This window comes from Phacochoerus africanus, chromosome 2 (genome assembly GCF_016906955.1).
Source record: "Phacochoerus africanus isolate WHEZ1 chromosome 2, ROS_Pafr_v1, whole genome shotgun sequence".
Taxonomy (NCBI): domain Eukaryota; kingdom Metazoa; phylum Chordata; class Mammalia; order Artiodactyla; family Suidae; genus Phacochoerus; species Phacochoerus africanus.
In genome coordinates, this window is record NC_062545.1 from 110,363,255 (window position 1) to 110,387,571 (window position 24,317).

Here is a 24,317-nt window from a genome sequence, read left to right on the forward strand (position 1 = left end):
ACTTTTATATCGTATTGTCACTTGTATCATTGCAGTGAGAACTTTTAAGAATTGAATATAAACATACACACTATGAATAAAAACTCATTGTATGTCTCCATTTGCTGAATTGCTTATATACTGTAGCCTTGACTATGTACCTAAATAGTAGAAACGTTTCATAGTGCTTAGTATGAAATGACCATAACTTTAATGAAGGTGTTTTAAAAGAACCCATTATTTTAAAAATTGCATTGGAGGATAATCCCTGCTAAATTTGAAACACTGCAAATGGCGTTACTTCACTTTGCTTTTAAATTGAATATTAGCCTTCTTGAAATGACGTTTTACTTGATTTTAAGTCATAGCAGTTCTCAGAATAGCAAGCAGTCCCTTGGAACAGATGATCTCTCAAGAACCCAATGTGGAAAATTTTGCATATAATATAGACTATCATTTTAAGATCTCTGTGGGCTGTAAGATTTTCTTAAAATCTGGCATGTTTACCTTTTTTTCACCTATAAAATAGAGAAGTCTGAACTTAATTTTTTACCTAAGCGTATAGAAATGACTGGAAAACCAAATTGTGAAGTTTTATTTCTTAAATTTGGAGTTTTGAGAAGGGGATTGAGAACAAAGTTGGAGTTCCCATTGTGGCTCAGCAGGTTAAGAACCCAGCTAGTATCCATGAGGATGTGGGTTCAATCCCTCGCCTTGCTCAGTGGGTTAAAGGATCTGGCGTTGCCCTGAACTGTAGTATAGGTTGCTGATGCAGCTCAGATCTGGCATTGCTGTGGCTGTGGTGTAGGCTGGCAGCTGCAGCTCTAATTTGCCCCCTAGCCTGGGAACTTCCAAATGCCAAAGTTGCAGCCCCCCCCCCAAAAAAGACCAAAAAACAACCACAACAAAAACAAAAAACAACAAACAAAAGAACAAATAAAGTTAACTTGAGACTTAGTATTTTCCAACAGTGTTTCGTTTGGTTTTGTTTTTAAGTAGCATGGTAAGTCTGTTAACAGAGTCTAGCAGACATTCTGGGGGTAGACACTAGACCTCCAATCCCCATTTGGAATCTACTGAATGTATTGCATTTTTCCCATTTTTAAAATTAAAGTATAGTTGATTTACGATGCTGTGCCAATTTCTGCTTTATAGCAGAATGACCCAGTCATATATAAGTACATTCCTTTTCTTATATTACCTGTCTCTCCCAGGTGTATTGCATTTTTAAAGCACAATACTGGTCTGCTAACATGGAATTAAAGAAAGCTGCTGTGACTAGTTCTTATTATTTAATGCTGTGACTTGAGTTTTCAAATGCATGTACTCATCTCTGTCCAAATATTTCATTTCTTACCCACCTAAATGTACATGTATTCACAGTATCTACTTTAATGGCTTCTAATACTGGATACACACTTGACTAGTTTACTTGGTATCTCCACTGGGATTTCTAATAGATAGTATTCAAAACCAGATTCCTGATTTCAGATACCTGTCCCCTCAAAGTGTTCTTGTGGTCTTCTCTCAGTAAAAGCCAGCTACATTCTAAATACATTATAGTCATCCTTAATTTCTCTCATTTTCGCATCTGATCCATCAACAAATTCTTTCAATTCTGTCTTCAAAATACATATGGAATCTGACCATTTCTTACTACCTCCACTGCTAGTACTTTGGTCTGAGCCACCATCATCATTTCTCACCTGAATTATTGCAACAACTGCTTCTGCTGTTGCTGTCCCTGTAGTAAGTTCTCCATTCAGCAGTTAGAGTGAGCCTTTTAAAATACAAATTATGTCATGCCATATCTCTGTTCAGAGCTTTCTAATGGTCCTTCCCATATCCCTCAGAGTAAAACCTAAAGGACTTGCAATGGTCTGTGATGCTCTGTGTGATGTGCTCCCAGGCAGCTTTCTCTTGTCTCCTACCACTCTTCTGCATGCACACTTTGCTCTAGCTGCGCTTGGCTCCTTGAACTCACTTTAGGACCTCCGCATAGTTTTTTTGAAAGGACACTGTTTCTATGTGGCTTCTTCCCCTATTTCATCTAGATCTCTGCTTAATTTTCACTTCATTGGAGACCTTCCCAAACCAGCCTTTATGAAATAGTAAACCCACGCAGTACAGTATTTCCTTTTCTCCTTACCCTGCTTTATTTTTCTCTGAGCACTTTTCTGTCATATTAATGTTTTTATTTATTGTCTCCCCCAGTCTCCTCCCCCTAACTGGAATATATGCTCCTTGAGATCTGGAACTTAGTTTTGTTCACTGCTGTACTCCTAGTACAGTATGCAGGATCTAGTAAGTGAATTTATTAAATAACTGCTTAGGAAAACAATAAAATTCAGGTGTTGGATTACTAAAGCTATTAAAATTACCTCTGAACTGTTTCCTGTTATAAGTCAATGCATCATTTTTATTTTCAGATTGGGACAGTGCAACTTTAAGTAATGAGTCACTGTTGGACACTGTGTCTAGATTTGTTCTTGCAGCTCTTCTGAAACACACAAATTTACTCAGTCAAGCATGTGGAGAAAGCCGGCAAGTAACTTAAAACTATCCTCAGACAAATATTTGCTCTCATGATGTTAGAAATTAGGTAACTTTTATATTTTGGTTCTTTATTTAGATATCAACCTGGTAAAAGCTTATCAGAAGTATACCGTTGTGTGTACAAAGTTCGAAGTCGTTTACTTGCTTGCAAGAACCTTGAGCTTATTCAGACCAGGTCATCATCAAGAGACAGATGGGTAAAGTTGGAAATCAGTTAATTTCTATGTTTTTCTTCAGGCTGTGAGAGATAGCTCCATATTGATTTATGTGAGAGGGAAAAATGTGCTTTAATTATTGCTTATGTTAAATAAATGTTGAATAGTTCTTTTTGTGGTGAAAAAAATTAGATGAGTAGAAGATTGAGGGTTTATTTACTCTCATATTTATCAAGTGTGATATAGCTGCTAAGAAAGTTTATATATTCTTAGGTCATATAAGTAATAACAAATCAAATTGTCCAAATCATATTAAATACTATTCCTTTATTTTATGCTGATCAGACCACATTTGAATTATCCTGTTTGATTTGGGATGCCATAACTTATGAGGGATATTAGCAGATTATCTTATATTGGTGAAAGATCTGAATATCATCTTATATAAGAACTAGAAAGTGTCAAAGATGATTACCTTAGAAAAAGGAAACAGGGGAATTGAATGATAGCTGCCTTAAAAATACTTAATGGGCTTCCATGTTGGAGAGTAAATAAATACGTTCCCTGATGTTCCAGAGGGCGCAAGTAGGACCAAAGGGTAACAACTGAATGGAGAATTGTTGTTAGCTAAATATAAGGAAAAAAGTCTTCTGGTGATTAAAGTTGTCCTCTACTAAAGATTGAAAACTTTTATTAAGGATGTTCCAGAAGTAACAGCAAAAATGAGATGATTTCTAAAGTGCTTGGTAGCCCTGATAACATGATCATGTAATTAGGGAGCATAGCCTGAAACATCACTTTCAGAAGTGCTTACTTTGAAACTTCGTACATTAGATGTTTTGTACTCCATTTTTTAAACCATGGATTAAAAAAAAATTATCTCTACATTTGTATTATTGTACTTACTCTTTTGGCATGTACTGATTTAATATTTGTGGTTCTGACTCTTTGTTAGTGACCTTGAATGCCCATGAAATATATTAATTTACTGTTTCATTGAGGCTCCAATTTGAAACTCACATACTATGGGGATAAATGACTTTTTGTGAGTCTGACTGCTCAGTATCCCCATCTGGCCATGAATCACAAAATAACTTTTATTTTCCAAATAAGGATATCATTAAAAATTTTTATTTGTGCTTTATATTGAAATTGGTGGGGAAAATAATAAACTGTTATGGCATTTTTGACTCTCTACTTGATGTAAGGACTCTTTTCTAAATAACTGCTAGATAGCATAACCATCATGAGAAACATAATTAACATTTTCCTTACCAGATTTCTGATTTTTGGTTTTTTCAGGGGCAAAGTAAAGGAAATAATGAAAAACAATACTTTTTGTATAATTGAAATTTACTAAGAGAGTAGAATGTAAATGTTCTCACCAAAAAAAAATTTTTTAAGTACTGTTTTGTTTTAAATTAGAGTTTTTAAACATTTATACAGAGTAATAACAATACACAAACTTGAGGGAGACTGAATGGAATCAAACTTAATGTTCTTTTTTTTTTTTTTGCTATTTCTTGGGCCGCTTCCACGGCACATGGAGGTTTCCAGGCTAGGGGTCTAATCGGAGCTGTAGCCGCCAGCCTACAGCAGAGCCACAGCAACGCGGGATCCGAGCCGCGTCTGCAACCTGCACCATAGCTCACGGCAACGCCAGATCATTAACCCACTGAGCAAGGGCAGGGACCGAACCCGCAACCTCATGGTTCCTAGTCGGATTCGTCAACCACTGCGCCACGACGGGAACTCCAAACTTAATGTTCTTTAATTACCTTTTATGCTTAGCATCATATTCAATTCATTTTAGGTTACAGCTCTGTTAGCAATTTACAACTGAATAGCAGTATATATCATTCAATTTATAGCATGACAGAATACTGATGAAGAGAGTGTTAGGTGTCTGTATACATTCTTTCTAATCTTTTCAGATTTATCCAGGATATCTTTAGCATTTTTGTAGTAAAATTCATGTGTTATTACTGCTATTAGTATTATTTTCCATGGTAAAGAAGTCAAGGTTTTAATGAAGTTTTTCAAAGTTTTTGAAAAATATATTCAGCGTAGCTCTGATCATTTCTTGAAGATCCCAGAAAACCAAGATTCTGCAGATGCTGATCCTCAGGAGCATGCATTTACCCGGACCATTGATGAAGAAGCTGAAATGGAAGAACAGGCTGAGCGAGATCGGGAAGAGGGGCATCCTGAGCCAGAGGATGAGGAGGAAGAACGGGAACACGAAGTGATGACAGCTGGCAGTGAGTACACTCTTCTTGCTTTACAGATATACACTGTGGCATTCTTTTTGGTAGGGAAACTGGCTGTAGAAGAGAAAGGCAAACATTTCTTTACAATTTTTCTAAAAGGATCTGATATTCTCCTGATGATCTGAACAATATTACACAACATTTCAGCTCTTACAACTGTGTTAGTTCCATCCTGAAAGTATTAGATTGCATGTTTTGGGCTGAAAAGCTCTGAAAGCAGGCTTTTGGAAATAGTACCTATTCCGTCGAGCCTCATTCATGAGGTAATTTTGATGTCCATGAGTCATTGGATAGGGTCGTTCAGAGTTTGATCTCTGAAGTGTACCAGGTTGTCCATTGGCCTGGCCAACCTCTGAGTGGAGAGGAAGAGAGGCCCTTTTCTGTGCCTATTAGGAGAGCCCAGTTATTTTCCATATGTAAAGCTTTTAAAATTATTAACTTCACTGACTACACTGCTGTTTTCAGTAGAGAGCAAGAAAGTATTATTAGCTGGTGAATAACATTTTTCATACTTTTATATTCCAAGGCTACAGATAGTTTTAAAGAGAACTATCAAAGCTTGAACATTTGTTAGTATCTGTTGAGTGATTTGGCTCTTCCAAGTTAAAGTGTGTATTCACTTTGTAAGCCTAAGGCATTATGGTTAGTTAACGCATTTGATATTGGGACTGTCTGTATATTTCAATCAATTTTATACCTAACTTTATTATTAATTTGTGTTCTGCATATTTCTAAAAAAAAGATTTTTGAGGTGGCTCAAAACAAGACCAAAGTACATTAAAACAAAAAGAAAAAGATAAGGTCCAAATGGAGAAAAGGGTTTTAAAGATGAGGAGGGGGAGAATAATTATATTTTAAAAGCCAAGGCTGAGGAACTTGTGCAATTGAACTTAAGTCTTAATTTAGAAATTCTTGAAAGCAAAGATCAAAGAGGAAAACACCCTTAATTATTAGTAAATAATAATATAACCCTCAATTATTAGTAAAAGCATAATAATTACCTGGGGAGTAATAATTTTTCAACTAGCTACCTTTTTGAGCACAGGTTAAATGCTGGACACTGGATGAAATACTTCACATTCACATAAATTAACTTATAATCCTCTAAGTCTTAGAAAATGTTTTCTAGTATTACTCTATTCTAAAAATGGACAAACTGAGGTTTAAGGAGGCAAAATTATATGTCTAGGGCCATAGTTAGTAGCAACTGGAATTAGAATCAAGTCTGCCCAAAATTCTAGTGACCATTTTCTTGATTACCTGAACTGATTTCCAGCTCTGGACTGGTTTGTTGCTTTGATTTTCTTAGACGTAAGGGACTTCTAACAGCATAATGAATATGTTGTCATAATAATACTGTGAAACACTCAGATCTATTTTTAAAGTTTGTTCTTCCATGTTAACGGATGAGTCTAGTATTTTACTAACTTTTTTGCCTAGGTTCCCCATAAAAAATAACATCTCCAAATTTGAGAAAAAAAAATTTTCTAACTGTGAAATAGCAACTACTGAATCAGAATCTTGTTAAACCCACTGATTTTCTGCACTTGTGAATTGGGAAGGGATGGCATTAGACAGACACTCCTGGTGATGCCATTTGACTCTGGAGTCAATCTTAGCTGTGTATTATAACCAGATTCTGTTTCAGCAAAGACCTTTAATGGTTGTGCTTATTTAATGTGTTCCAAATACAACAACGTGTAGGTGTTAGGAATTATATGGACTTTGGAAAGGGAAAGAGAGCTTTTCATTATAATTAATGCAACTTAAGTTTTGTTTGTTTCTTTTGCAACCTGACAGTTTTCAAGCCCAGGTCATGAACATTTCAGAAATAGGAAGTTATTTTATCTAACCCAGTGCTTCTCAGACTTTAATGGCCTTCAAAATCAGTTGGAAGGCTTGTTAAAACACAGATTGCTGGCTCCATGCCTAGAGTTTCTGTTACAGAAATTCTGGGATAGACCTAGTATATTCCATTTCTAATGAGTGCCCAGATGTTGATGCTGCTCTTCTGGGACCACACTTTGCAAACCCCTGATCAAATGCATAAGAGTAGAAATAAAATCAACCAAATCTAAATTCTGTAAAGGCATCAGTATTTCCTATTGTGATTTTTATGAAAAGTTTAATATATCTGTATTTTTAAATAAGATTTCAACTTTTGTTACTTTGCTGTACTTAATGCCTAAAAAAAGTTTTTCCCTCTTCAGTAAGTTTTTGGTCCAAACTTTTTGACTATTTTTATTGTTATTTTCTTTGCTTTTCTCTCCCCATGTGTTAAGACCTTGTTTTTGTGTTGCATGTTACAGAAATCTTTCAGTGTTTCCTCTCAGCCCGTGAAGTAGCTCGTAGCCGAGATCGAGATAGAATGAGCAGTGGGGCAGGGTCTGGGGCTCGAGCCGATGATCCACCTCCTCAGTCTCAGCAAGAGCGAAGGGTCAGCACAGACCTTCCCGAGGGTCAGGATGTGTACACTGCTGCCTGCAACTCCGTGATTCATCGATGTGCCCTGTTAATATTAGGAGTAAGTCCTGTGATTGATGAGCTGCAGAAACGAAGGGAAGAAGGACAGTTGCATCAGCCTTCTACAAGTGCCTCTGAAGGGGGTGGACTTATGACCAGGTGGGACTGACTAGAAACTTAAAACATCTTTTTCCTCCCTTTGTTACTTTATTTAATGAAATGGTTTATTCTCAAAGTTATTGTGTTCTGAAATTAACACAGACATGGAGGAGGAAATAGAAATTGAGGAGGATGAATTTAAAGTAATGTAAAGTGTGGTACTAATTCAGCCTGGAGTATAAACTTCAGATTCAATGAGGAGACACAGATTTTCATACATATAAATAACAGAATAGTTGAGAAACATATAACAGTATTTGCATATCTCTGTAATGTAGTGACATGAAAGTCTTTCTGATATAATCGAGACAGACTTTGTGCTTAGACCTAGCTAAGAATCAGGATTTTTTCATCAACAGATGTAATTACTCCTCACTGTGTGTGTATTTTATCTCTATGCTGCTAGTTGCATTCAATTTTATGTTCACTAACAGTCCCAAATCAAAAAACTTTTCTTTGTGCATGTGAGACAGGAGTGAAAGTCTTACTGCAGAGAGCCGACTAGTCCACGCAAGTCCAAATTATAGACTGATCAAATCGAGGAGTGAATCTGATTTGTCTCAGCCTGAATCAGATGAAGAGGGTTATGCACTGGTAGGTATATCTAGATTCAGTAAAGAAGGATTTGTATGTAGATACATAAGGCTTTGGTTAGAGTAAGTAATATACCTTTGTTTCAGACAAATAACTTTTTTAAAAGAACTTTTAAGAGAAATGAGGTAATTGTATTGCATAGATATTCATCATCTATGTGTTAAGGACTCTCAGATTTCTATCTTTAGCTCTGCCGTCTTTCTAATCTCCAAATTCATGCATCTAATTTTTATTATTTTTTGTCTTTTTAGGGCTGCACACGTGGCATATGGAAGTTTCCATGCTAGGGTCCAAATTGGAGCTGCAGCTGCTGGCCTGTACCACAGCTCACAGCAACTCTGGATCTTAATCCACTGAGTGAGGCCAGGGATTGAATCTGCATCCTCATGGGTACTAGTCAGATTCGTTTCGGGTGAGCCATGACAGGAACTCCCAAATTCATGTATAGCTGACTCCTTGGTGGACATTCTACCTGTACATGTCAGGTGACCATAATCTTAACCTATCCAAAATAAACTTCTCTTACTCCCAAACTTCTTCTCCTCTCATATTCCCTATCTAAGTAAGTGCTATTCTTAATTACTAAGGCTGGAAACCTGGGCTCATCCTTGACTCTACTTTTTCTTAATTCCAGGTCCCTGCAACCTCCTCACTCCCCACAATCTATTTAGACAAATCTTGACAATTTCAACTCTTAACATCTTTCTGATATGTCCTGTCTGTCCCTCCTGTAACTGCTGTTTCAGACTTTCCTTCTTTTCTGCCTGGACCAGTACAGAAATCTCCAAACTGGTTGCCCTATCTCTTATCCCATGCCCATTTTTGACATTTCACTAGAATAATATTTCTAAAATACAAATCTGTTTTTCTTTTTAAAAATTTTATTATAATTCATTTACAATGTTCTGTCAATTTCTGCTGTACAATACAAAGCTGTTTATATCTCCTCTATTTACCAACTTTAAGTAGCTCTCAGTTATGTGTCAAAAAAGCCTGAGGACCTGGACTACAGGCATTTAAGGTAAACGTCAAATAAGTGAGATGCTGTTTTATATGTGTGTGTGTGTGCGTGTGTATATATATGTATATATATATGTGTATATGTGTGTGTATATATATCTCTCAAGTAGGAAGTAAGGTATGCTATAATGTAATGAGTAAAATAAATTACGGAATGAAAACTGTCTAAAAGATTCCTTCTATTTGAATGGCTTTAGACGTGGAGTTCATAGCTGGGTTTTCATTTTGGCTGTTGCTTTACCTTATTTTTGAGGAGCATGGATTGCTACATAAACATAATGCTGTTGTTTTAAAACAAACTTCTAAGCGTGACAGATTCCCCCTCTAAGGATAGGTGAACAGTATCTTCAAGTTTCATTTATTTTTTTTGTTCTTTTGCCTTTTATTATTCATTCCCATTCATATCTCTGTGCTCCCAATTCATATTCCTAGTCTTGTAGTCTACTGAGATTCCTCTGTCCATTTAATTTTTCAAAGTTGATCATTCTCATTATCTAGTCTCCCCAGCCTTGTGGTAATTTTGTAATAGAACATGTCACTTCTCTCCTCAAAACCTCCAATGACTTTTTCCTCAGAGTAGAAGCCTAAGTCCCTACAGGGGTTTTTAAGACTTGAGGTGTCCTGGCCTCGCTCCTCTCTGATCTCCTCTGCTGCTGCTCTTTTTCTTGGTAGACTCTTCTACTGCACTGACCTCTTCGCCACATAACTTCCCCACCGGGCCTTTACATGGCTGTTTCTTCTGATTGGAATACTGTTGTCTGCAGGCAAATTCCCTCACTTCTGCTCTTCATTCTGATGTTACTTTTTCAGTGATGCCTACCCTGACCACTCTATTTAAAATTACAGTTTGTTTTCTTTTCCAGATATGCACTCTTTGTTCCACAGTAGGTTCTATTGATTTTGCCCTTGGGCAAGACACTTAACCTTTCTGAGCCCCAGCTTCTTATCTTTGCAACAGGGAATAACTACCTATTACACTTGCTCAGGTGGGTTTTTAAAACATGTTTAAAGTTATGTTTTAAAAACATAATGAGAAGACAGATAAATGGAGGTGGCTTGAAACTAGATTTAACTGCCAAGTCTAGTTTCTACAGAATTCTAAAAAGATTAATAAACACATTTTTGAAAAAGATGGACTCTTGATCATCTTTCCTTATGGAATATTTAGAATGATAGTGTCATAAAAGGTGAAAAAGCCAAGAACAAGAGAGAACAGATTCTCTTGTAAATGAGGCAGCCTGGGCTGAACCTTCAGCTTCAGAGAGCCTGATATAGACAAAGAGGAGCAAGTAGTGGGGGTGTACTTAGGGTTTTTCCAGTTGAAATATGTTACCCTTCTGTCTGAGGTTATTTAGGATTACCATTCCTATCTTTGATATCTATTAGTACTTCATTTACTCTGAATTGTTAGTAAATGTTTTCTTAAAATAACTGAAGTTAATCAGTTCAGTGCTAAATTTGTGTTTCATAAAGAGTATTATGTGATCGGAGTTCCTGCTGTGGTGCAAGGGGATCAGTAGTGTCTTGGGAGCACTGGGATGTAGGTTCAATCCCTGGCCCCGCATGATAGGTTAGGATCCAGCCTTGTCGCAGCTGTGGTTTAGGTCCCAGCTGTGGCTCCAGTCTGATCCCTGGCTTGGGAATTCCCATGTGCTGCGGGGAGGCCGGAAAGGGGAAAAAAAAAAAAAAAAAGAGTATTATGTGATATCCTATTTAATTCTCTGTCTTAGTAAACAGAGAAACCTAAATGAACATTTACACAGTTAAACCCTGATTGACAGTTGTCACTCTCATCAGTATTTCTTTTTCTTTTTTCTTTTTTTTTTTTTCTGTCTTTTGTCTTTTGTCTTTTTAGGGCCGTACCCACGGCATATGGAGGTTCCCAGGCTAGGGGTTAGACCTACACCAAAGCTGCAGCAACACCAGATCTGAGCCGCATCCTGCAACCTACACCACAGCTCACGGCAACACCGGATCCTTAACCCACTGAGCAAGGCCAGGGATTGAACCTGAAACCTCATGGATCCTAGTCGGATTTGGTTCCGCTGCGCCACGACAGGAACTCCTTTATCAGCATTTCTTACTGTGCTCTCCCAATTTATCCCCCTCATTTCCCTACTCCCCTATTTCATGAAGAATTTGATTTAATATCCATGAATAAATACTGTTTATAAAAGTATAAATTAGGTGAATAAATTATGTCTAAAAGAAGTTGAGAGAGGAAAATAAAGCCCTGAGTAAGATTTCCACACCTCCGCACATATCCCGTGGTGGTGTATTACAGATTGGCCACCAAATAGGAAAAAGCATGAGTTAATATGATTTAGTGTCTAAAAGGTAAGACCAAACCAGGTTTTCAGGAGAAACTTAGATGTTTCTCGTTCTGAGGCATGAGATAAAAGGTCCTATGTAATAAAAATGTTATATACATGAAATGGTAATATCTTTATAGCTATTGTGACAACTCTTTGGTATTTGGTCTATCAAATGGCCTGAGGACATACTTATTTCTGGCGCGCGTGCGTGTGTGTGTGTGTGTGTGTGTGTTAGACAAAATGTATTTATCCACAGTGTGCATGCATATGTCTATATGTGTTAGCAGGAAAAGATTTCCTGAACTGATCTGTTTTATTACTTCTGCACGCTTTCTTCTTTGCCACAAACTTTTTTATTATGTGATAGAATACAGTTGAAATTGCCAAGACCATAATGTCAAGTCTATACATAAATTTAAGTCACATGGTTTGTTTATGGCTGGGTGTACATACGAGAGAGTAGGTAGTTCTCAACAGTGCCTCACCACCACACACACACACACACACACACACACACACACACACAGAAATATACTCCCATTCTTCCTAAAAGCCTTCACTCTTTATTAAGCTGTCTGCAGTTTCACCAGTTTGAGATTTCTTCTGTTATTTAAAAGCATTTCAAAATATTTTAAAATACTACCAGAAGGCTTAGAACTATATATCAGATTCTCTTCTTCTGTATACTTAGCCAAGGCTAATGAGAGTTGAAAAGAATGGAAAGTGAGGATAGATCAAGTAGTTATTTTGGAAAATGGGACTTTGCTATAGCTGCTTTAGGCATCTAGGACTTGGCTACAGAGGATATTAATAAGAGATAATGAACTCCCTGGTGACTCAGTGGCTTAAGGATCTGGCATTGTCACTGCTGTAGCTCTGGTTACTGCTGTGGCACATGCTCAGTCCCTGGCCTGGGAACTTTTGTATGCTGCAGGTGCTGCCAAAATCATACTGTGTTTGGAAGATAAAAGACAAAGATTCCAAAGAAGAAAAGGTGACAACAAAGAAAAACTTCTACTATTTTACAGTGTTAATTGGCTTTATATTTTAGTATCTCAGAGTCTTGTGCCTGGGCTCTCTTACAGCTGTTTTCACTGGGTTTTTAGAGATTTTTTGTTCTTAGCCTGGCGTGACTGGTGAATAAATAGCACATTGCTATAATTATATAGTTTATTTTTTATTCCAATATTCAGTTAACTCTTAATTTTAAAATAATTTTCACAATTTTATTATTTATTTTTAACTTAGAGTGGAAGACGAAACGTTGATTTGGATTTGGCATCATCTCATAGAAAGAGAGGTAAGCATTAGCTATTAAGTATCTGATGAAATTAAGTAGCTCTTTTTATGTCTGATGTATTTAGATCTGTCATTGAAACATTTTATCAGAAAAGTTAAAAGGAAGATCATTTTCTTTAAAATATATACCCTTAAAAAGTCTGGGACTGTCTAGGAGTTAATCAGTTTTGTTTCTCATTTGTTGTGTGTTTTGACTTTTTAAAAGTCCTGTAGAACTCCAGAAGCAGTACTTTACATTGTGGGGAGTTATGGACATAATTTGCCATGTTTTAGCTCACTGGTAGAGTAGCTATAGTTTAAAAGGTGTTACAGGGAGAACTGTTTATCCCATTTGCCTATTATACACACATTCTACTTTCAAACTGAAAGTTTCTAGTTTTTTCCTCCTTGCCTCTGAAGTTAGAGAATGTGAAAGATGAGCAAATGATTTCTTAAAAAAACTTTTCCCATGAGGAACAATTTTAGAGTGTCATCAAGTGTTAAGCTCATTTGTTAAAAGCTGTATCTTAAGGAATAATATAGTTACCTCGTTTATATGTACAAGTAGATGGAAAGAACAGCACTTTTAGATAATACAACTCCAAGGTAACGAAAAACTCTCCAAATATTGTTCTCTATTAATTGGCACTTTTTTTTTTTTTTTGTCTTTTTGCCATCTTCTTGGGCCGCTCTCGCGGCATATGGAGGTTCCCACGCTAGGGGTCGAATCGGAGCGGTAGCCACCAGCCTACGCCAGAGCCACAGCAACACTGGATCCGAACCTTGTCTGCAACCTACACCACAGCTCACGGCAACACTGGATCGTTAACCCACTGAGCAAGGGCAGGGATCGAACCCGCAACCTCATGGTTCCTAGTTGGGTTCATTAACCACTGTGCCACGACGGGAACTCTGGCACTTTTATTTTTATTGAATGCTTTTATCCTCTGGTTGTGAAAATGTGAAATGTTCTAGATATCTCCTGGTGGCAGTTTCCTAAAAGCCTGTGGGAAAACTGTTTTTTTCCATGATATTAAAAGTCTTTTGTATTTCAGAATTAAACTCTTTTCTTGATAGCTTCCTTGGCAGGATGTTAGGTTCCCCCACAGAAAAAAAGGAATGAGAGGAAGAAATTTCACACACAACTTTTTCTTTTTTGTATTTATAACTTAGAGGAAGAAATGTTGGTACTTAGAATGCAGAAAATGATTAATCTGAACTATTAGGAATTCTAAAGACTAGAGATGGTGCTTTCTTTATTGTAAAGTTTTAATACTATAGTGTATTAAGGCTGTTGGGTTTCTAAAAAAATTATAAGGTATTTGTGATATCAAATAAATGGTTAGTATAATGTGCAGTATGTATTTTATTATTTTCTAATTCTTTGAAAATTGGCAGTTCATGTGCCATAACTAGCCAGAGTATCCTTTTTCTTAACCATGTGATTTAGAAATTAAATTTTGGGGGAGTTTCCGTTGTGGCGCAGTGGAAACAAATCCAACTAGGAACCATGAGGTTGCAGGTTCGATCCCTGGCCTCGCTCAGTAGGTTAAGGATCCAGTGTTGCCATGAGCTGTGGTGTAGGTCACAGATCTGACATTGCTGTGGTTCTGATGTAGGCCAGCAGCTATAGTTCCAAATCACCCCCTAGCCTGGATCCTCCACATGCCGTGGGTGTGGCCCTACAAAAAAAAATTAAAATTTTTGGAACAGCTTTATCTTTCTCATGTTGCTTGGTTCAGATGAAGATTGTTGCTGTAATTTCTGTTTTATATTAAGGAAAACATGGCTCCAAACTTATTGAGTGGCATAAATGATCCAACCTATCACTTAAGAGTTTCCTACTGTACTGATCATATTTATAAGTGATAGTCTGTTGGTTAAAATTGTTCTTTTCTCTCAACTATTTATGATACTTTTGGAAATATAAATTTGAGATTCAGTCTATGGTAACTAAGTATAGGACAAATTAATCATTGGAATAAAACAAAAGGTGATATCTTTGGTTTTGAATTGAGAATAACCTAGAATTAAGTATAAATTACTTAGGAGGAATCACTGTGACACTTTAAAATAACTATCCTATAGTTTCTACCTGTCCCAAATTTTAAGCAGTTGCCCTATAAGTACATATGGATTTCCTGTAGTTTTAGAGGTAAGTAGATTCAAATGAATTAAAGCCTTTAGTCAAAATTTTGTTTATGTGTAAGCCATCTTCTCCAAAAGCTGAAGAGAGTAGCTAGACCTATTAACTTCTTGGAATTTAATTTTATTTTGTTGAAAACAGAAAGGAAATATAGGACCTCATGGGAAAAGTTTTTTTTTTTTTTAAATTACCCATTTAGGAAGTTATAATAGGGAGGCAAAACTAGGTATGCAAATTATGATGATATCCCTTAATGTGATACCAATTTATTCTAGTGATCATTACATCTTAATGTTCCCAAACAAAATTTTGTTGACTAGAAAGTAGAAGAATTACTGCTTTAGAAAGGGCCACAAAAATAGTTTTCATAATTGTGAATCCTAGTGTGTGTGGATTAAACAATGAAAATGTACATTTAATAGTTTCATTTATTTAATGATAATGGACTTCCTTCTTTCAAAGAAATGAACATTGAAAATACATTTGGGACAAAATATTGAAAGGAATTTTTAAAAATCACGTGTATTTAGAGACTACCCTCTGACCACAGTGGTGTTTTTTTTACTTTTTGTTTTGTTTTGTTCCTAAATGAAGGTAAAATAAACCTACCTATTTTTTCCTTATTTAATGTCAATATGGACCAGATGTCTTAAGCCATAACATGCCTATCTTCACTTGGGCAGATGAACCTACCAAGTCTGAGAACTTTTTGGAGCCATTCAGGTGTTCTGATTCTGACTTGAGCTATGAAGGACAAGCAGATGTCCAGCCAAGTGAGAATTCTTCTATGTGCTTGCTTACTCCTTTCCAATTTTTTGAAGAGGAAATGTAAACTTTTTCTTCTCACTTTGCTTTTTCATTTGTTAGTCTAGTGGTTCTGAGTTATTAAAAACCTAGTAAGAGATATTAGAGATAACAGTGTTTTATTACATCCCACTTACTAAAACTAAATGGATGTATCAATGAGTTAATGTTCATATACACATTCTAGCTGCTCTTCTTGTGCCTCCAGAAACTCCTCCTTGAGAGGACCTGATGCCCATAATTTCAGTATCTGGCACTGGGGATGCTGGAATTCATGCTGTTGAACCATGATTGCTTCTTCTCCCCTCATTCCAGTTAATGTTTCACAATTGATCCAAATTCTTTGTCCAAGAAAGTGAATATGGTAGGAAGGGGTAGAGCAAAGTGAGCAAATAAATTTAGCTCAGCCAACTTGCTCAGCTCTGTAGAGGCATCAAAGCTAAATTCTAAATTCAAAAATGTCATAAATTACTTTAAAAAGAGAAGTGATACATATTTCTGTTTAACACTTCAGATGAAATATGAAATGTATATTCATCAAACACTTAGGAATTCTCATCGTGGCACAGAGGAAACGAATCAGACTAGGAACCATGAGGTTGCAGGTTTGATCCCTGGCCCTGCTCAGTTGGTTAAGGATCTGGAGTTGCTGTGAGCTGTGGTGTAGGTCACAGACATTGCTCTGATTCCATGTTGCTATGGCTGTGTATAGGCCAGCAACTGTAGCTCTGATTAAACCCCTAGCCTGGGAACGTCCATGTACCACAGGTGCAGCCCTAAAAAGACAAAAACAGACAAACAAACAAACAAAAAACACTTAAAAACTGCTTAGTATGTGCCAGGAATTATTCTAATCACTTCAAACATATTAACTCATTTAATTCTCATAATAGCCTGTCAAGATTCTTGACAAAACCTGTTAAACGTGTTGGCATTTGGATACTTTGATTAACACTTAAGAGGTCTGCTGTAGTTTTGCAGATACTTTAGTTTTTGTTTTTAAGCTGAAGCTTATGCAGTGAAAAACGGTGGGTATACCAAAGCAAAAATTTAAGAAGGAGCATCATGGTTTAATTTAGCCATCCTGTCCAGGTCTTTAAATATAGTGTTAGGTTTTATTGCTAAATAATATTGAAAATATTTATCAATGTGTGTGTTTCATGGTATAATTTGTACGGGTGAAATGCTGTTTTATCTATGCATTTCAAATTAGATTATATAAAGAACGAATGTGAATGTTGTCTCCTGTATCAAATTTCTCCTTTTGTCTTCTGATTCTTGTTGTGGTAGTGTATTTACTCCTTTTTGGCCAGTTGAGCCCCAGAAAAAAGAAGAGCTTCAAGCAAGTACATGATGGCATGTTTAATTTTTTTCCCCTTTTAGCTTGCCTACATATTTTATGGTTTATAAAGTATGTATTGCAGCTCTGCCATGTTCATTTTGAAAGTTCCATTTAAGAACCAAGATTGTAAGGACAAGTAAACAATCTCAAATTTCTTGTTGGAGTTTATATTTTCTTTTTTTAGTAGGAGACTCTGAATTAATACTAAGAATTGGGTTCAGTCATAGTTACTCTATATAGGCATTGATATGCTTTTCAGACACAGTATTTCCTATATTCAGATAAAACAATACAGAACAAATCAGTTATTAGGTTATAATTTTTTTAAGAATTAGAGTTTTTTCATCTTTCATTTCCATATTGTGAGTTTTTGTGTTTCACAATATTTTTTATATCAACCTAAACATTTTGGTTATCATGATTTATTTATTTACCTTAATGCTTTCAGAAAGTGTCCTTCTTGTTCTTTCTTGTATTTTATTCATCAAAGTTTTGTTTGGGTTATATACTTAATAAGTTGTATCCTTTATATTAGGGGTCAGAAAATTATGACTAGTGGGCCAAATCTGAATTGCCACCTTTTTTTGAAAGTAAAGTTTTTTTGAAACACACCACACTCATGTATTATCTGTGGCTGCTTTCACATTATAGGAGCAGAGTTGAGTAGTTGCATGTGTAGTGAGTGACCCATAAAACCTAAAATATTTACTACTTGGCTCTTTACCAAAAAAGTTTGCTGACTCCTGCTACTTTAAACTGCAGAGAGGATTTAATTTGGGGATCGGCCACTTATTCCATAGAATATTTTGGAATATATTAAGGCATTTCACTATTTTTAGATTATTTGCAATTGAACTTTTGTGTAGGCAGGCAGTTGAAATTTCCATGGATCAGTGATTTGACTAACAACAAGAATATGTAACGCCACTTCCCATAAACCTAAAGAATTATTGTTATTAATTTAGCATATTATTTTATTTGGGCCTCCATTTCCTCAAGTAAGGAAATTGGACTAGGTAATCTGTAAGGTTGTTTTTACTTCTGTGGTACTAACATTAACTCTTTGCATATTTTATTTTCATTTTGAAAATAATTTTTAAGCATTGGAAGACAGAAAAACTTTTTAATCTGAAATTTTATTATTTAACCAACAAGTTCACTACTAAGAGCCAAAAAAATAGCGTTTATGGTTAAATGCAAATTCTGAATTTGGGGAGCTTAAGGACATGGAAAATGATTATTTCCTTTTTTGCCACATAACCCCTACTTTATTCTTTAAATATCATTTTAAGTTTAATACATTATGCATCCATGAAATTATTCTTTGGATTTTTACTCTTCTGTTTTAAGTGAAAAATCTTCAGCTCTCCAATTTGGGGAGATTTTCAGATTGGTTATTTTTTTATGTTCAGTAAAACTGAAAATCTGGATCTTCTTTATCTTAAGAATTCTTGCTAAAACATGGAAGGCAGGCACACCATATATTCTTTGCCATTCTAAATTATTTTAGAAGAATGCATATGAAATTATTTTATAGCTACTTTATAATATTATTTGCCTATTGTGAATTTATTTGTCTCATTTTGAAGTCCTTGGGTTTTACTGATGTCAATGTAATAATTCAGAAATACATTATACAGTTAGTATGATACTGGTTCATATTCTCTGTGGGCATTAGTGTTCAAGTAGTCCTCTTCCAAATCTTTTCCATCTATTATGTAACAAATATAATTTTTGTAATATATATTTTATTGAGTACTTTAAGATGCATTCCTAATAGAGAAATTTGGTATATTCACACAATATAATATTATGCAGCACTCAAACAAATGAACCATGGCTACATGGAATAATGTGAAAGAGTTTTGGCAGTATTATACTGAGTGCAAAGTTATATCCAAAAAGATTACATAAACGATGCCTTTTTATAAAGTTGCAAACAGCTAAAACTAAACATTATTTGTCTCTGGAATACATATAAGATAAAACAATATTTAACAACAATGAAAGTAAAGGAATGATGATGAAAGCCTTAGGTGGGAGAATGCAGGGGAGAGATGGGTTGGAAGAGGAACACATAGATAGATACTATCAGTTTTCTGTTCTTGTGTTCACATTTATTATAAATAAATATAAATACAAAAACAGGCTGGAGTTTCTATTTTAATTCAGCAGGTTAAGAACCCAACATAGTCTCTGTGAGGATGCGGGTTCAATCCTGGCCTTGTTTAGTGGGTTAAGGATCCCGTGTTGCCCCAGACTGTAGCGTAGTTTGCAGATATGGCTTGGATCTGGTGTTGCCATGGCTGTGTTGTAGGCCTTCAGCTGTAGCTCTGATTTGACCCTTAGCTCAGAGACTTCCTTATGACACAGTTGTGGCCATAAAAAGAAAATGCATGGACTAATGATGAGAGTATATCATGAGCCAAGGAGTATGATTACTCTAACTCATATACCTGAGGTCAATTCAAGTTAAAAAAGAGAAAGCTTGTGAGAATTAGACATTTATTTATTTAAAGCCACTCTTGGCACTTGACTTGGATAGTTGTGTTCAAACCTATTAATATTTTTGCTATTTCATGTAAAGATTTTAGCCTAGAAAATGCCTACTGGCACAACTAATGGTATTTAGCAACTATTGTTATACCACTTGTAATTTTATGCAGATATCATTTTATAGTAACTCATATATTCCAGGTCTGTGAAACTTTGGTTCCTTATATATGAGTTTCACAATCTACAATAAATATGCATATGACACAGTAAAAATATTCTTCATATTAATGAAATCCAAAGGGTCATATTTTATGTCTCCTTTTTGTGTAAGTTTACTTGCCCTTCTATATTCATTTTTTGGCAATATTTCATTGCAGATATGTAAACACTTTGTGCAATCTTAACTTACTCTTTGCAATGATAATGTTAAATCAGATGAAGTACTATTACTAGTAGGTCTTACCAGCAGTGTCCTAAGTGCCTAGTTCCTTTTTGTTCATAAATGATGGCCTGATTTAATACTGCAGAGCATTTTAAGCTAAGCATTTTGAGAGCAGCTTCTGCCTTTCTTTTTCTTGTGGCAGCGTGTTGCTAAAGCGCTTACAGAGACACCAGTACATTAAACAGGGCTTTCCTTTTGTTTTCTTACATTGCTCTAGTTTTGGGGGGTTTTGTTTTTGTTTTTGTTTTTTTACCAAAGCATTTTGCTCAGATTCACTTAATGCATGCATGTATTCAAACATGAGTATCCATTTCTCACCAATTGGTATGGTAACAGCACTCAGCCCTCATCTGGTTTCAAAAAGTATGTTCTACTTGGTCATCATTGATGGGTGTTTGTTCTGTTTATATGTAGGTCCTATGCACAGTCAGTTGGAATCCCTGAGTGACTCTTGGGCTCGCCTGAAACATACCAGAGACTGGTTGTGCAACTCCTCTTACTCCTTTGAGTCTGATTTTGATCTTACCAAGTCTTTGGGAATTCACACTTTGATTGAAAATGTTGTAAGCTTTGTGAGTGGCGATGTGGGGAATGCACCAGGTTTTAAAGAGCCAGAGGAAAGTATGTCTACAAGTCCCCAGGCCTCCATCATTGCAATGGAACAGCAGCAGTTAAGGGCAGAGGTAAGTCTCTGATATTTACTCCTTGTGAGGGACTATGGAAACATAAAACTGAACTGCTTAATGTACAATGAAAACTTTTTCTTTTCTTCTACTACTTGCCTTCCCTTTTCCTCCACCTAAGCCTTTCGATGTTGCTGTCTTGACCAAAACAACCTGATACTTTGAAGTGAAAAAAAGTTCATTGCTTTTGCTTCGAACAAGATACTCTAATCATTAAGTCTTTCCTTGTCTCCTAGAAACTAGAGTGAGATTGGTTGGTGCCAATCTGATCTGTTCTCACAGTCTCCATTTTTGACATTTGTCTCTGTTTAAAAAGGATACTATTAGAATACCACGGTAATAATGATAAATGTCAAAATTAGTGAGAAAAGCCTCCAAGTATCTCCATCAAAAAATGTTTATTAATTATTGTGGCTTTAAAATGTCCTCAAATTCTTTGATACTTTTTCCTCCAAGAGGTGGAACTTAATTTTCCTCCTCTTAAAAGTGAACTGGACTTAGTGACTTTAGAACTAGCAGAGTATAGAAAAGAAAAAACATATAGTAATTTTTTTTTTTTTTTTGGTCTTTTTGCTATATCTTTGGGCCGCTCCTGCGGCATATGGAGGTTCCCAGGCTAGGGGTTGAATCAGAGCTGCAGCCACCGGCCTACGCCAGAGCCACAGCAACGCGGGATCCGAGCCGCATCTGCAACCTACACCACAGCTCACGGCAACGCTGGATCGTTAACCCACTGAGCAAGGGCAGGGATCGAACCCGCAAGCTCATGGTTCCTAGTCGGATTCGTTAACCACTGCGCCACGACGGGAACTCCAACATATAGTAATTTTACATTGCAGAAACCTTGGCAGACATCACCTTAACCAAGTGATCAAAATTAATATCACCAGTAATGGGTTATGATGATACCAGTATACCCTGATAACAATGTGATGAGAAAGAGACTTTATAGTGTTCTTCCTCAAAATCCATAACTATATTTCAAAATCGAGAAAACATCAGGCCAGCCCAAATTGAAGGACATACTATAAAATGTATGAACAGCCTTTCCCGAAGTCAAGGTCATGAAAAACAAAAAAAAGATGGAAACTGTCCCAGACTAAAGGAGACTCAACAACTGCATGTAACATTATATTCCAGATTGGATCCTGGAACATAAAAGGGGCATTATGGGAAAACTGGTGAAGTCCAAATAAATTCTGTGGTTTAGTCAGTAGTGTTATACTAATGTTAATTTGTTTTGATATATGTATCATTGTTAAGTAAGACGTTAACATTAGGAGAAGCTAGGGGAAAGGTATACAGGAACTCTCTACCATCTTTACAACTCTTCTGTAAGTGTAAAATTATTTCAAAATATAAAGTTTATTTAAAAAAAGAGAGAGAGAAAGGATAGGCCAGTTGACTGTAGTGATGGTTATTTGTCCTTCTAGGGAAGATAGAGCCAGAAGTTCAAGAGAACCACAGAGAAACCTTTCAGAAACACTTCTTCCCAAGGAGAGCAGATTTGTGGTTCCCAGCGGGGAAAGGGGAGGGAGTGGGATGGATGGGCATTTTTTGTGGCTTTTTTGGATGCAAACTATTATATTTGGAATGGATGGGCAATGGGACCCTACTGTACAGCACAGGGAAATGTGTATGATTGGGTCACTTTGCTGTACAGCAGAACTTGAAGAGACATTGTAAATCAACTATACTTTAATAATAAAAAGTAATAATTCTTGAGCTAAAGAGTATTCATTGTATATAATTTTATTATAAGTAAAGGAAGCACTAACTATATACTATTCTATATTTTTGAAGCCTCCATATATATCTTCTCATGAGTATTACTAGCTCTGCGAGTAGGTTAAAGTACTATTAGCTTCATTTACATATAAGGAAACTGAGACTCAGGAAGTTAAGTGAGTTTTCCAAGGCTACGTACAGTAGGTAGAAACTCTGGCTTTGAAACCAGGTCTCTTACATCCAAATTTACTACTTTTCCCATTGTACTGTGTATCCTCTTTTATACTGAAGTATGTTTATAGGGATCTTAGAGATATTTTAAAGTCGTAAGAGTAAAATAAATGTTTATCCTAATAGAATAGATTCCTAAGAAATATCAGAAATTTCTGTGTGCCAAGTAATATATTGTCTGTGATATACAGAGTTCTTTGTGTCTCAATTCAGTGAAGAATTCTAAAATTTCTTGTTTTACTTTTCTCAAGCTTCGTTTAGAGGCACTTCACCAGATCCTTGTTCTATTATCTGGAATGGAAGAAAAGGGTAGCATCTCTCTGGCAGGAAGAGGATCAAGCTCAGGTTTCCAGTCATCCACTCTGCTTACATCTGTGCGGCTACAGTTTCTAGCAGGGTGTTTTGGTTTAGGCACCGTTGGACACTCTGGAGCCAAAGGAGAGAGTGGCCGATTGCATCACTATCAGGTAGGTGACAGTACTGTCATGTGAGGATGACACTTTGCAATATATTCAGATTTTAGCTGTCTTTTATTTATTTATTTATTTATTTATTTATTTATTTATTTTTTGCCTTTTTTGTTGTTGTTGTTATTGTTGTTGTTGCTATTTCTTGGGCCGCTCCAGCGGCATATGGAGGTTCCCAGGCTGGGGGTTGAATCGGAGCTGTAGCCACCGGCTTATGCCAGAGCCACAGCAACGCGGGATCCAAGCCGCGTCTGCAACCTACACCACAGCTCACGGCAACGCCGGATCGTCAACCCACTGAGCAAGGGCAGGGACCGAACCCGCAACCTCATGGTTCCTAGTGAGATTCGTTAACCACTGCGCCACGACGGGAACTCCTTTTTATTTATTTATTTATTTTTTGCCTTTTTTTTGTTGTTGTTGTTATTGTTGTTGTTGTTTTAGCTGTCTTTTTACAGCACCAGTTTAATTATGCTAGACTCTTTGGTGTTTAAGATTGAGGTTTAGAAATATAAAGACTTAAATGACAGAGATATCTCATTAGTTTAGTTTCTTAAGTGATAATAGTATGTAGTTGGGATCAGGTAAGCCATGGTACTGTTGTACTTTTAGATTCTTTGCTGGCTCAGTTTTATTAACCCTTAGCCAAATTACATAGAGATAGATCAAAGTTGGGATCAGGATTGGTATTTAAGAGGATGGATTTCAAGAATTTACGTTTTAGACTTGATCATTTTTACCTAGTTTATCTGATTGCTTGAATTGTTTTTATTTTTGTTGTTAGTATTTTTAAAGTGTTGTGTTTATGTCTTCCTTGTTTATTTGTTTTTTTTATTGCTTTTTAAGGCTGCACCTGCAGCACATGGAAGTTCCCAGGCTAGGTGTTGAATTGGAGCTGCAGCTGCCAGCCTACACCACAGCTCATGGCAACACTGGATCCTTAATCCACTGAGCAAGGCTGGAGATTGAATCCACATCCTCATGAATACTAGTCGGGTTTGTTACCACTGAGCCACAACAGGAAGTCCTGATGTCTTCCTTCTTTGGGGAGGAAAAAATGCTTTATGGGAAAGGAGAAAGATTATATAGAATCAAGAATTTTGAAAGCATTGAAAAATAAATTTGTTGTAAAACTTGTATGCTGAAATATACCCAATAATTAAAAACCACCGTAGGGCTCTAGCATTGA

General features: G+C 36.2%; 1 protein-coding gene across 10 annotated transcripts in view; it reads left to right on the forward strand.

The window, feature by feature from the left end:
- HERC1 (HECT and RLD domain containing E3 ubiquitin protein ligase family member 1) overlaps nt 1-24,317 on the forward strand; it is a 206,552-nt gene that overhangs the window by 95,407 nt on the left and 86,828 nt on the right. For all 10 annotated transcript variants that reach the window (XM_047765943.1, XM_047765980.1, XM_047765969.1 and 7 more), the window contains 8 exons: nt 2,409-2,523; nt 2,612-2,732; nt 4,780-4,951; nt 7,270-7,582; nt 8,056-8,176; nt 12,760-12,811; nt 20,434-20,702; nt 22,913-23,128. In XM_047765943.1, the coding sequence (XP_047621899.1) occupies nt 2,409-2,523; nt 2,612-2,732; nt 4,780-4,951; nt 7,270-7,582; nt 8,056-8,176; nt 12,760-12,811; nt 20,434-20,702; nt 22,913-23,128 (1,379 nt within the window). The remainder of the gene's footprint in view (nt 1-2,408; nt 2,524-2,611; nt 2,733-4,779; nt 4,952-7,269; nt 7,583-8,055; nt 8,177-12,759; nt 12,812-20,433; nt 20,703-22,912; nt 23,129-24,317) is intronic.